A 14,395-nucleotide genomic window follows, 5' to 3' on the forward strand; every position below is an offset into this window, starting at 1 on the left:
AGAAGAGTAAATGTGACAAGAAGACGTACGGTACAGAGATAAGTGGGTAAGGAACGGCGCATTCATTTGGTGTGTAGGACATGACTCTGTGGCTCTACAGTGAGGATAAAGTCATTCAGTGAAGGGAGTCATCAAAAATCGATGGGCATGAAGGGCTGGGACACACGCACGTCACGGAGGGAGGTTCCATTGTGAGGGAACGAGGGAGGAGACGAGCTTCCTCAGCGTCACTGCGGACAGACAAGAGCACTCTGGGGAGACAGGCAGCGCTGACCATTTCCTTTTGTGTGGAAAACATGGAGGCCTCCGGTTTCTAAGAGCTGAAACCCAGGCATTTGGGGGATCTACGTGGTCCAATTAAAACAAAATGTCCAACTACCACTCTAGAAACCAAAAAGTGGAAGAGAGAAAACTTTCTCCACATCGACCGCAGACACCTTTCTGGGAGACTAGATGGAAACATTCAAAGTTTCTAATGCCATCCACCCTCCTCCATACAGCAGCTTAGGAAATCAGTCCACATCACCAAGTTTGACTTACCCCTCATTTCCTCTGCCAGATTCTGGCTCTGACTCAAACACTGCTTGGTCTTCTTCACTTCTTCCTGCAGGTGGCAGACTTCTCTGGCACTTTGCTCCAACTGACTCTTGAGGAAGCTGTTTTCTTTCTTCATTTCCTAAAGCACAAGTTTACTTGGTTATCATTCAGACAAATGCTCCAGCAAACTATGACTTGTGCCTCAGTAAGAGTCCCTAATGGATCTAGTCGTGTATCTCAAGAGGGGAAATTCACGCCTTGCCTTTGAGTACTTTATACACTTAGGCATTCTGACTTGAACCAAATGCTTTTATGAACAGAAGTTAAAACATAAGCACAAAACCCAAATCGGATGGTAATCAGTTTCCTTCCAGAAAACTATTTGTTTCAACTTTCTGGTTGTCTCTAAGCTTGTTAAAGAGTTCACTGAGATGAAAAATCTCCTTGAAAAGATCCCCAAGGACATAAGCTCCAAGTTCTTATCACACCCGAATGATCAAGTATAACTTTCCAAAGTCCGATGTACTAAGAAACAAAATATATTCACAGGTAAAATTGTTCCTTCACACTCTAAAACCATCTTAAGGTGCACTGTAACAGGGGTGTCTTTATGAGTAAGTTACCTTGCATAAATGTTTACCAAGAGAAAGCTGCCATGAGCCACCAGCTGGAATGGACATTATAAAAGATGTCATCTAAGAAAGACACAGTCTGTGCCCTCAGGATGAAGTGACACCAATCACTTATAACACGGTCACGGGCTAATGACTAGAGTGGGGGAATGTGCTCTGGGAAACCAGGCTGGAGCACAGAAGGAGGAATTCCCTCTACATGGAGGACTGGAAGCTTTCACAGGGAGAACAGATTCTTAGGGCACCGGATCAAATGAAGTATCCATGCACCAAAGTGCAACTTTTGTAGCAGAGACGCAGATGCACCCCTACTCTGTTATCAAGGGTGATGTGTGTAATGTTCTGAATCTAAAACCAGGTAATCTTTGTGTGCAAGGTAAGAGTGCTATTGCTCATTAACCACAGAAGACACAAACCATCATAAATCCTCTATGTCCTGTTTCCCAACCTTCAGTGATGTTGTAGCTGATGAGTATCTCAGCTTATATGATATACATCCCTTAGGAACATAGTGAATTGGCACGTACTGAGGGAAGTCCTGGCCTCACATCCTTAGTGTGGAACATTCATAAAGGTAACTTTAAAAGACACACTCACGCACATGCTTAAAACATATCCCTGAGAAGTAGGGGGAGATTTTTAATCTTATAGAAACAATGAAGACCTACCCCTTAAACCCTAGTGCACCGTTAGAAAACAGATGGCCCTGGCAGGACGGTGTTGGAAAGCTGCCTCCAACAATCATTCTGGTTATTCACAGCAGATGGGTACCAAAGCAGCAAAGCCAAGTTGAAGAAGAGGGAGAATGTGGCTAGGAGAGAGTAGTCGAAAACTTGCTGGCAGAGCTCTGTTCATGTATATGTTCACTTCATCATCAAGAAAAGTCAGAGCCCATTGTAGTCTTTGTCCTAATCCTGCCTCCCTTCCACGATGGCAAATGAAGACACCAATCAGAATGGAAGGGCTGATCCGTCTGACCCCAAGACTGAGATTTGACCTTCACACTCGGCAGTGTTCAGTGTGCCAAGGAGGGTCTTTAAGATACCATGATGTTACTGACTTACACCAGTATCGTTACACTATTGACACTGCAATCTCCTGTTGGTTCTTCAAACTCAGGATAATGGGCATGAAATGAGATCACAGAGGTGAGAGGAAAAACACCTGAATGTACTCCAATAAGGGCAGCGAGGCAGTATTTGCATTTCTTTCCAAACCCTCAGAGCAGCCAGATTTACAAGCTCAGTGCTAAGACCAGCGGAATGAGTTCAACGTGAGAGACAGTGAGGAGAGTTTAGCTGCCTGGGCTGACTTAGCATTCTTACTTTGCAACCCAACTGGGGATCGAACCCGCAAACTTTTTGTGTGTTGACCATGCTCCAACCTGCTGAACCGCCCGGCCAGGGCCTTCCTGTGACATAAGATGGACGAGAATCCTCTACTCTTCTGCTGGGCTTCTTGATATTACAGCGCTCTCTCATGGCTCTGCCCGGTTGGTTTCCCTCTCTTGAGTGTCCCTAAGTGGCTCTTAATTAAGCCCTTTCTACTTAACTCTAGGCCACTAAATAGACTCAGAGAGAAGCCAAATTAAAGTTATCAATAGAATCCTCTCAGTAGGAGCAACGTCAGTGTAGCCCTACAGCGAATCTACAAAGACACTGCAACCATGCTCAACACACAGGCTAACGTTGACTTGTGAGGCCAGAGTCACATAACTTACAATTACTTGATGTTTTCATGAGAATTTGAAGCTAAATCGTCTTCATCTGAAATTGATTTGGCCCATTTAACTCACTGACTTTCCACCAGGATTTTAATATTTCGTGACTCAAAAGCCCATCGTTGGCATGGGGATTAAATTATATCCCCCTTCCCAGCACCAATTTTGTTTCTTTCCATTTAGAAAACACCTTGCTTTCTCACATTGTCCCACCTCCCAGCTGGTCTAAAACAATCTTTTATCAAAAGAGTACTATATCTTCTTAAATACATGTCATATTGTCCTGTGATTCCTGTAAAGGGTAATTAAATCAGAATAAAAAGTGATGAAAAAAAAGCACCATGTTCTATGTCATAGGTTATATTCCAAGTGGCAAATTCATGAGCAATTGTGGCAAATAAAATAGAAGATGATGTGGTCGTGACAACCTACTAAAAAACGGTGTAGAGATTCTGCGTCACTGCATCCTGAACAGGAGCTGATAAAGACTCCTCTCTGCTCCTCACTCACCTCACTGCTCCTCCTCAGCTCATTTTCTGTGGTCTGACTAGCCCGTAAGGCCTGTTCGGTTTGGCCCAAATGTTGCTTCAACTCTTCCAATTCTCTTTCCAGCTGGTGCTTTCCTGATGTGACCTACAGAGAGAAAAACAAGGCCAAGTTTAGTTTTCTGTTGTTTACTTTGTAAATCATCACGTCTCCTTCTATAATACAAAAGTCACTAAAGAAAAGACTGAGGCCCTCTAGGGGGCTTGAGACTCTTGCTCTGACAGAGTCCAGGCGCGATCGCAGGCTTCTCAGCAGAGTGACATGATGTGATTGGCCCCGTTAAGATCCATCTGACCGCTGGTTGTAAAGAGACTGAGGAAGAAGTGCAAAGCAGGGAGACAAGTAGGAGGCAAGAACAGTAACCCAGGCAGGAGACAAACGGTCTGGGACCTGACACAGCCATAGAGGTGCTGAAAGTAGTCACATTTCATAGAAAATACAGACAAAGGTAAAGCCAGGTGTGTTCTCAGCAGTGAGGTATGTAGCACAAGAAGGGTTTCTGAGGGAGCTGATGACACTCTACCCTGATACAGATAATGGATATAAAAGAGCACGCCCCCAAATCATTTATCATTACACATTTATTCTATAGACATGGTGCTTTACAACAAGAGTTGAAATGTGCAAGATTTGTGAAGCAGAGAGACGTGTAGGTAGATACACTTTGCCTCCTGTCACAACCAAAGGAAAACAACAACAAATTTAACAGAAAAACCAACCAGAGCTGCCGGAAAATGGAAGTATATGGAAGTCTGACAACCAAAGAGTCAAAGAAGAAACATTCACTCAGACTGCTAGGAGGAGCAGAGACGGGCAGCTGAGGTGGAGAAGACACATGGCAAGGCTGCGCTGGAGGACCAGGTAAGCAAGATGGCAGCTGGGGAACCTGGCAGTGCCATATTCCTGTGTGGATAAACTGGGAGGAACATCTGGGGAGACAGATAGTATGTGCAACCCAGGGTTCCAGAGCAGGGAAACAAACCCTCAAAACCTCTGGTTATAAAAACCTTTGGGAATGATTTTAGTGCAGGAGACACTCCCAGCCACAGAGGAGAGTGCGCTGCAGAGACCCACAGGGTCTTACAATGTGCACAAGCCCATACACGCAGGAATCTGCACCAAAAGGGCCCAAGTGGCTTGTGGAAAGCAGGGGAAGGGACTGAAAGCCAGCCTACAGCCAAGCCAGCAGCATTGATCCCTTTGGAGCTCCACCTTAATTTACACAGCCACAATGGAGGGATTAGGTTGCCCCACCCTGGTGAATACCTAAGGCTGGGCCCCTCAGAACAAAGCAAGCATGCTGATACAAAAAAAAATTGGCCAGCATGAAAGAATAGATCAAAGGTCCAAAAACAGAAGGAAGGGATGAAGAGATAGCCAACCTATCAGACGCAGAGTTCCAAACACTGCTAACTGGGATGCTCACGGAAACAGTTGAGCGTGGTGGCCAAGAGAGGAAGAAGTGAAGGCCATGCAAAGTGAAATAAAGGAGAAGGTATACAGACCAACGGAGACAGGAAGGACATTGGGACTCAAATGAAAGATTCTGAGTTAAAGGAAGAAGTAAAAATTCAACCAGAATAGAATGAAGAAGCGAGAATTCAAAAAAAAATGAGAGAGGCTTAGGAACCTCTGGAACAACTTGGCACATTCCAACATCGGAATCATAGAGGTACCAGAAGTAGAAAAGGAAGGGCAAGAAATTGAGACTTTACTTGAAAAACTAAAGAAGGGGGACTTCCCTATGCTGACAAAGGAAATCGACTTCCAGGAAGTCCAGGAAACACTGAGAGTCCCAAAGAAGGGGAACCCAAGGAAGCACATACCAAAGCAAATCATAATTCTATTACTCAAGATGAAAGAGAAGGAGAGAATCTTCGAAGCAGCAAGTGAAAAGGAGACAGTAACCTACAAAGGAGTTCCCATAAGACCATGAGCTGAGTTCTCAAAAGAAACCTTGCAGGCAAGAGGGAGCTGCAAAGTATTCAAAGTCAGGAAAGGCAAGGACCTACGTGCAAGATTACTTTCTCCAGCAAAGCTAGGACTGAGAAGGCAAGCATAGATAAAGTGCTTCCCACATAAGGTCCAGTTCAGGGAGTTCATCACCACCAAGCCCTGATGGTATGAAATGTTAAAGGGACTTATCTAAGAACAAGAAGGTGATCAAATCATGAACAGTAAAATGACGGTGAAGTCACAAGTATCAACAAGTGAACCTAACAAGAAAAACAAAACAAACTAGGCAAACAACTAGAACAGGAACACAATCACAGAAATGGAGATCACATGGAGGGTTATCATGAGGAGGGGGAAGGAGGAGAATGGGGGAAAAGTTTCAGGGAATAAGAAGCATAAATGGTAGGGACAAAATAAGCAGGGGGAGGTTAAGAATAGTACAGGAAATGGAGAAGCCAAAGAACTTATATGTATGACCCGGGGATATGAACAAAGGGGAAGGGGAATGCCAGAGGGAATGGGGGTGCTGCATGAAGGTGAAAAAGGGGGAGAAAAAATGGGACAACTGTAATTGCATTATCAATCAAAATATTTTTAAAAAGAATTTGAATGTGCTATATGTAATGTATACACTTATACCCATAAACACATGGGCACACATGTAAATACATGAAGGTAGACTCGGCAGAGTTGTAATGAAAGTCTTTGAGGTATGAGGGGAAAAGGAGAGTTGAGGTTGAAGGGAGCACTTGGCCTGAGCCATGGGAAGAGCACAGTTGACATTTCCTGGGATGACAAAGACAAAGGGAAGACCAGGTCTGAATAGACACCTGGAGTTCCAGTACGAACATGGGAAGTGTGAGATGCCTGTTAGAAATGCCGTGTGGAAATGTCAGACACACACTGGTGAGTCCCAAGTTCAGGACCAATGACCTGGCCGGAGATATGAGCACGGGAGCCATCACCACAGAGAGAAAACCTAAAGTCACACAGCTGGATGACATCAGTTTTGAAGTGAGTGCTAAACAATAAGGTGACATAATTTTCAGTGCTTTGACACTTGCAGGGCACACATGACTTGGGAGAGATCCCACCCAGTGACGTCCCACCCAGTGATCTGACCAAGAACCAGAATGTCACAGAGCTCCACAGACCCTGACATGTGAGAACCTCACTCCTCACTCTCTGACTCCATCACTGTCCTCTTCTCCAAGAAGGAGAAGCCAGACCCAGACAGGTTCCGTCTGTTCTCCTGCTTGAAAGTAAGGAGTGTGAGGCTGGAGCATTACTCCCTCCAAAGCATCCCAGGTCTGCTGCGGGACAGAACTAACGTGTCCAAGGACAAGGAGAGGGGATGAAGTGAGGAGCACCTACTTTATCCAGCTCTGCCTGCAGGATGTTGCGAGCATTCTTGGTCTGCTGTAGCTCCTGAGTGAGTCTGCCTTTCGCCTGCGAGCTCTCTCTGTACAAGATTTGGAAAGCGCGCTGTTGACTGGAGAGCTCCTGAAATGCAAAATACATTCTCTTAGCACTCAGGATGGTCCACATGCAGGTTCCAGGGTGACACGGTCACCCCATAGGATATGCAGGGACAGAGCAAGAGACAACAGGGAACCTAGCTGACCATCCAAAGGGTGAAAAACATCATCAGCCTGAGTACAGGTCCCGGTCATCCAATCCTGGTCTCCAAGGGCCCGGAAAGGAGTCCACCTGTTGACCACACCACCATTCTGAAATCAGTCACTTCTGTTTGAAGTATCCAGGGGCAAAAGAGAGTACAGCTGAGCTGCAACTGTCACAGTTTAGCTGAGAAATCAAACGCACTCAAAACTGGACTGTAAAAACAAATTCCATACACCACTTCAGACTGACAATGATGCAAAGTATGTGTCTCCAATGAACTTGGATAATCGCATAAGGACACCAGAGTAACATTTGCAGTCACTTTTCCTTTGATGTGTAAGTGTGCTTGTGAGTTTTGGGTTGTTACTGAGTTTTGGTTTTTTAGTTTTGTATCACCCTAGCTCTACACCTGGTACTAGCTGCTTGGCACTCATCATATTTTGGGCTGGGGACAGTGCTTTTCTGTAAAGGACTGTCCTGTATTATAGGATGTTCACCAGCATCCTGGCCCCTAACCAGTAAATGCTGGTAGCCCCCCCAGCCCCTGTCCCAGTTGTGATAATAAAAAAATGTCCCCAGATATTGCTAAATCTCCCCTGGGAAGAAAAACTTCACCCCTTTCGCTCTGGCCAGAGGGACTCAGTTGGTTGGAACATCGTCCTGTGAAGCAAAGGTTCACAGGTGCAATTTCTGGGTGGGACATGAGGCTGGGTGATCAGTTTGGTGTCCAATCAGGGCAAATGCAAGAAGCATCCGATCTGTGCTTCTCTGTCACATCAATGTTTCTCTCCTCTCTCTCCCTCTCTCTCCCTCAACCGCCCTCTCAATAAATCCATGAGCATGCCCTCACATTAAGTTCAAACAAAGTCACCCCTGGTTGAAAACCACCATTCTAGACTTAAAACCCATGGTCTTAAGCCCCCATTTCACCCGGGAAGTCGCAGAATGCATGGTATCTCATTTGTTCCAGAAATAATAGCTGCCATGTTTCAATACTTGTTTTCCCAGGGGATCAGTCTGTAAGTGATGTAAGTCTCTAACTGCTAGGCTATACACCTGAAACTAATAGAATACTAAATGTCAGCCAGAATGAAAGCAGAACATTAATTAAATTCAAACGGATAGCAGTGCACAGTTGGTGATAGTTCCTCCAGGAGGCAGAATGACTTCCTTCTGGGTAAGTCTCTGCATGTTGCCCACTGTGTGGAAGTCGTTCTGTGAGAAACAGCATAGAGGAATGGACAGTTCAGTGCCTATGTGAGGCTGTGTCGGCCCCAGACGAGCTCCAGTCTGCACTCACTCTCACTGGAAGTCCACAGACCCTCACCCACCAGACACACTGTCAGGCCAACTCACCTGGCGCCAGCAGCTGTCCCTCCCGAGGACCATCCTCAGCCATAACCCGTCTGCCATTGTCTTTCCCCACTTGCTTCATCGACTATGGTTCTAATGTATTTGCCAACCCTCAGGCTTTCAAAGCAAACAGAGAATGTCATGCAATTTCCTTCACAACCAAAATGGTTCAAAGGAAGAAATGGGACCTCTTTCCACTGTGAACAACAATCTCAAACAAATCAGAAAACATGGATGAACAGGAACCTTCTGACTCTAGTTCCTTCTGCAATGCAAACCTGAAAGACTCAGAGTGTGAAGGGAAACACAGGGACCTTGTGCTCACACAGCATTTCCCGTGCAGAACTCACCAAGTGATGACCCGCGGCGGCTCCTCCTCTCCCGTGAGGACACTGGGACACCGCAGCCAAACGCCGCATGGACCTCTGCACCTTACCTCTTGAAACTGTTTTCCTTTTTCCTTGAGTTTCCGTTCCAGAGAACATCTGGAACTTTCTGCGTTCTGTCGATACCAGCTCAAAGCTTCAGTCAGTTTGTTCAGTTTGTGTTCCAATGCAGCGTACTAACAGCAAATAAAAAGGCACAGTACAAAACAAAGTGTCAAGGAAAGAAGTCCTATCTTTGACATTGGAAAAACCAGTCCCAAGTTCTGGCTCAATTTACCATTGTGTTCTGACATTTTCTTTCATAAAAAAACTGGCTTTAAAATATTAGCCATATAGGGAAACCACGGTAATTATTTTAGTACACAGAACATTCATGTTTGGGAAATGGGAGCAAGAATGTAAAGGCTTAGACCATTGAAATACTTCCTAATGTGCACCATAAAAAAGGAACTCGGTGTGTCTGAAGACAGGTTCCTCGAAATTTTGCCGCCTGGGTCACATTAAAATGCAGTGATGGTCGTGGCCGTTACAGGCCGTCAAATAATCAGAGGGGTAGTACCCCGTTACTCTCAAGGGGCAGTCTGGGTCGAGGATAATACATTCTGTGACAAACTGTAATTAGTGAAAGGCTTCTTTCCACCGTGCCCCCACTTTCCTATTTTAAATTTCTGGAGGTGCACAGTCCTCCAGAGAATACCACACAGGGTTTTTAACCACGCTGCCATGAGCGGCACCAAAAACCTTCTTTTGCCTTTTCACAGAGCCAAGCTTCCTTAAAATCGTCCTTTAAGCATGAACTACATCAAAACTGTGGATGCTCTTCTCAAACTAATTGGAGTCAAACGTACTGAAATCTTCACGGGCTGAAACCCACTCCTCTCTCTTCCCCGTGGTGCCCACATCCTGAAACTGCACCCACAAAACAACCCTGAAAACCCAGGGAGGAGTCAGAGTGGGTCCTGTGGGTGGGAGAGAACTGCCTGGCCCAGAAGGAAAAGCGCCCCAATTGGGCAAATGCCTCTACTGATGTATTGTCCTGAGACTCCTCATAGTCTCAGTGAGAACTATTACAAATATTAGGAATTTCACAGAAAACTCATTGGAAAAGAAAACACTATGGAATACCTTGCGAGAATGCCAGTCAAACACCAATCATTAATTAAGCAAAGATTCAAAGAGCAAAGCTGGTCATCAGTGACTACCTGGTTTTACTAATATCAGAAATTTAAAAATGTCAATTTCAAACCAGAAAATATTGACCCAGTGGTTCAAATTAACGTCCACTGCCTTGGACTTTTAGACACCTTTGTCATTATTTTTCATTTTCTTCAACTTTTCAGTAGGAAAAATTTAATACTTTTCAAAGGAAAAATATTACAAGAAATTGTTTATAATAAGTATGAATTCAGTAAACATTGATTGTATGCCTGCTAGATGTCCAACAATGTGCTAGGTACTGGGGATACAGCAGTAAACAATTCACATGGAAATAACTGCCCCCCTGGACCAGAATTTGGGATGTCAGCAAAACTCAGGGGAAAAACCCAACATGCTGTATTAGATGAAGGAGCCCCTGGCCCGCTCTGCTGGCCCCTCTTCCAACTGCAACTCATTCCATGAAAGGATCGCTGAATCAACAATTTTTTCTTCCTAGCAACAGAGGGTTAAACATGACCTTTCAGGAGGTTTTATTTTCACTTGATTTACAATTTTAAAAATGACATCCTGATATTGATGATGCACAGTCACGACAGAGGAGGTCACCACGAGGAGTCATGATGTGCCATAACATTCCGAAAGAGTGTCCAGGGCTCAAGTCCCTGAACACGGGCAGCACAGGACCCTGGCACTCAGCATCTGGGCCTGAGGTTGTCACCTGTACACTGCGGGTGCTGAACCCCAGGCTGGCTGCAAGCCCTATGACTTTGTTTCTATGTGAGTCGAACAGCTTTGTGTCCCGCGTGGCTCGTAAATGCTTGGAAAGAAGCGTATGGACACAGCAGATGTCCACTGAGGAACACGGCATTGGCTTCGGTTCAGTGAGCTCCATTTCCCTTAACAGGTGATTCTGGGGGTAGCTCAGGGAAGAGCGTGAACGGTGCATAACTTGACTTCGGCAGCATATTTGGCAAGGCCATACTGTCCTTGCAGGCAAGACAGGGACAGGTATACTCAATGTTCGGTTAGATGGATTGTAGCTCAGGGACAAATGAAATCCATAAAGCGCTGAATGACCAAGTTGAAGACCCTGCAGGGACGGCGAAGGGAAAGAGAGCAGAGCTGTGTTCTCAGCACTCAGCACTGTCCTACTCGAATATTAGGATTCCTGACGCAGCAGGAAGAGACTTCGGCAGGTATGTGAGCTAGAACAGGACCGAGAGTGTTCCTGTCACATCCAACCAACAACACAGCATGTGAGAGGGTAAGTATGGTTCTTAGCCTGAGGAAGGACTGAGCTGGTGGGAAAGCAACTGAAAATGAGCTGAATAGACAAAGAACTCAGTGTAACAATAACTACTAACATCAATATAAGTTCTCCGGTTCCAAGCATTGTGTTTGGCCTTCATGGAAATTACTGCAATGTCTACAGCAATCCTATGACACAGGCTGTATCAACAGCATTTTATTCATTAGGCAACTGAGGCTCAGAAGTGAATCAGTCCCAAAACAATACAACTGGGATGTGGCCGAGCCAGAACTCAAATCCAAGTCTATCTAACTAGAAAAACCAACTCACACTGTACACGACAGTACATATACTGATCAAGGCTGGCCAGGGTCCCTTTGAGACTCCACTGCGCCCTCCTCCATCTCATCCGACCTTCTTAAGAATCTCTCTGTGCAAAGCACTGCACTAGGAGAATGTCTCAAAGTGAACCCAGACTACCACATTCAGAAAGACAAATAGATGTACATTTCCCCATTCCTCCCATCAAGAACAACTAGAAATTCTGGCCATTGTATCAAAACAGGCATCAGAAAGCTCTAAACGGAGAAGAGGCGGATTGACTGCACATACGGGGATTTGACACTTTAGGTGAAATGAATGAGTTCCCTCTAGGAACAGAAACTATCCCAACTCATTCAATAGGAAATAAGTCACTTTAAAAGCAATGTCAACAAAAGAAACAAGCAAACAAAATATAACCAGAGACATTGAAATTAAGAACATTGTAACAATAGCCACAGGGGAGTGGGGAGGGAATAGTGGGGAGAAGGGTCTATAGGAGCTACTACAAAGGACACAAGGACAAAATCAAGGGGGAGGGTAGAGGTGGGGCAGGGACGTGGGACTGGCTGGGTTGGGGTGGAGGGAAGGGCAGAAAATGCAGACAATTGTAACTGAATAAAAATAAATAAATAAATTAAAAAAACTAAAAAATAGCAATGTCATTATTTTAAAGTTGAATTTGTAATTTTAAAACTCACAAAAGAGACATCTCGAGGCCTCTACAAAATTTATAAAGAAAGAACACAAATTCTACACAATCTCTTCAGAGGGGGAAGAGGAAGAAATGCTTCCCAGTTCGTTTTATGGAGTTAATGTTATTGTAATGATCTCTGATACAAATACCAAAGACAAAAGAAAAAAAAGAAGGAGAAAAAGAAAATAGCTGACCATTATCCCTCATCCATATAGACACAAAAATCCTGAACAAATTCTTAGCCAATAAAATTCACAACTATATCTAAAGAATTGTACACCATGGCAAGCAGGGCTTATTCCAAGGATGCAAAGCTCATGCAAATATTTAAAAAGCAGTAGTGACAAGGCATTATTTCATAAAACTAAGTATGAATCTTCAATTACCTTAAAATTTAAAAGATGATTTCTTTTACAAGACAGAGAAAATATGCCCATAAGAAATAAATTGGACATAGAGGTAGGTGTAGATACCATATCAGTTTTTCACTTCTGTCTTAGACAATCCTAGAGTTTGTTAGAAGTCAATTCCTGAAGCCTAACAGGATTAGATTTGCAAGGTTCTCTGTGATTCTGACAATGAGCCAAGTGTGGGAACCCCGGGGCTGGATCACAAACAAGGGGCTGCCTGCAGCAAAGATCCCACTGCATCAAGAGCAGAGGGAAGGACTCACAGGCAGAGAAGCAGGGCAAGGGCGTTGCAGGAGGAGAGTGTGCCGAGCAGAAGGGGCCGGGGCTCAGAGAGAGATTAGGTCCAGGAGACGTCAAATAAGTACGGGTGGTCCGAGAAGATAATTCATTTTCCCCTACCCTTGTCCTCAATGCACCATGCTGTCTGTGACCTCCACATCAATGTCCTACCCTCAGTAGGATGAAGTTCCACAAGGGCAACGACTGCTGTCTGACCCCTCACTGCCCCATCCCTAGGTCTAGAAGAGGGCCTGACACAGTCGGCAGTCTACTCATGTTTGTCAAATGAGTCCATGAACAAATGAATAGGAAAAACAGAAGAGTAGAGAGATAGTTCAGGGCTGAAGCAGCAACCATCCCCCCCAAACCCTCCTAAATTAAACTCTCAATAATAGGCCTACATTGGAGCTCTATGATTACATGGATACTGCATCTCAAGAGATGATCAATTGCATTCTATCATAATTCCTAAACGTCTATTAAAGCTCCATGACTTGAAGTCTCTTCTATGGGCCAGAAAATGTGCCGGGTGCTGCATATCCGTGACCTTTAATCTCACCCTCTGACATGTCACAGGTGAAGGATCCGCTCAAGTCCCTTGGCTGGGAAACGTGCAGTCTAGGACTGACCTCTGATCTGCCCAACTCTAAAAGAACTTACTGCTTCTATGGCACCAGTACTGCCTGGAACACATGGGTAAGGTTCAGTACATCATTTACCTCCTAAATGTCAGCGTCAAGTATGCTTTCCCAGAAACTGCATGGACAAAAGTGGAGATTTTTCTAAAACTCATGAAAAGTCAAGTACCTTGGTTGATTCCTGGTCATGCTGTGCTGCCAGTTCGGCCCTACTTTTATGCCAAACTTTCTCCTTTTCATTTGGTTCCATTTTGGGTTTCTCCTGTTGGAGCTGGAGTTCTGGCCACTGATTCATTTGGACTCTCATTTCTTTTTCGTGTCCTGGCAGTCGTAACTCCAACTCAGCAGCCTGGCTCCTTAGCTCTTAAATCACAAAGGAAACCCACACTCTGGTTAACATGTGCTTTTCCCATCCAATTGACAAATACATTATGAATGTGTTATTTATGTTACTCTGCTCTGAAATCTTTGTTCAGACAAACAGAAGTTAATACACATTAAACACAGAAGCTGCTCTCATTGGATTTAATTTCAATGTTTAGTTTCCACTGCTTTTTTTACTCAAACGTCCTGTAGAAAGCAGGAGAAACAAATTTTCTTGACATCACAGAAAAACTTGGGGAAGAAAATGCTTTTCTACAATTGTGAATATTATCGAATCAAGGCTGGAAAGAGTGCATCTCATATAACACCATAGTTTCAATAGCCACTTGATCTCACACTGGCAGACTGATACTTGCTTTCTGGGGACATCAAAGAAATAAGTGATGAGCAGGGAAAACTTCACCCTCCCACATCCTCCAGGAGCTTTATCTCCAGTAAAGATGCAGACAGTGTGAACCTCCTCTACTGCCAATGTTCACAACAGTTTTTCTCAATGTTGCCCCCCC

The 14,395-nt window shown here is 44.6% G+C and overlaps 1 protein-coding gene across 1 annotated transcript in view; it reads right to left on the bottom strand.

Moving 5' to 3' along the window:
• LOC128779764 (centromere protein F-like) overlaps positions 1-14,395 on the bottom strand; it is a 43,052-nt gene that overhangs the window by 18,375 nt on the left and 10,282 nt on the right. Inside the window, 5 exon segments of the mRNA XM_053915900.1 lie at positions 541-676; positions 3,400-3,522; positions 6,766-6,894; positions 8,804-8,929; positions 13,675-13,868. Of these exon segments, the coding sequence (XP_053771875.1) occupies positions 541-676; positions 3,400-3,522; positions 6,766-6,894; positions 8,804-8,929; positions 13,675-13,868 (708 nt within the window).

This window comes from Desmodus rotundus, chromosome 12 (assembly GCF_022682495.2).
Source record: "Desmodus rotundus isolate HL8 chromosome 12, HLdesRot8A.1, whole genome shotgun sequence".
NCBI classification, from domain to species: Eukaryota; Metazoa; Chordata; class Mammalia; order Chiroptera; family Phyllostomidae; genus Desmodus; species Desmodus rotundus.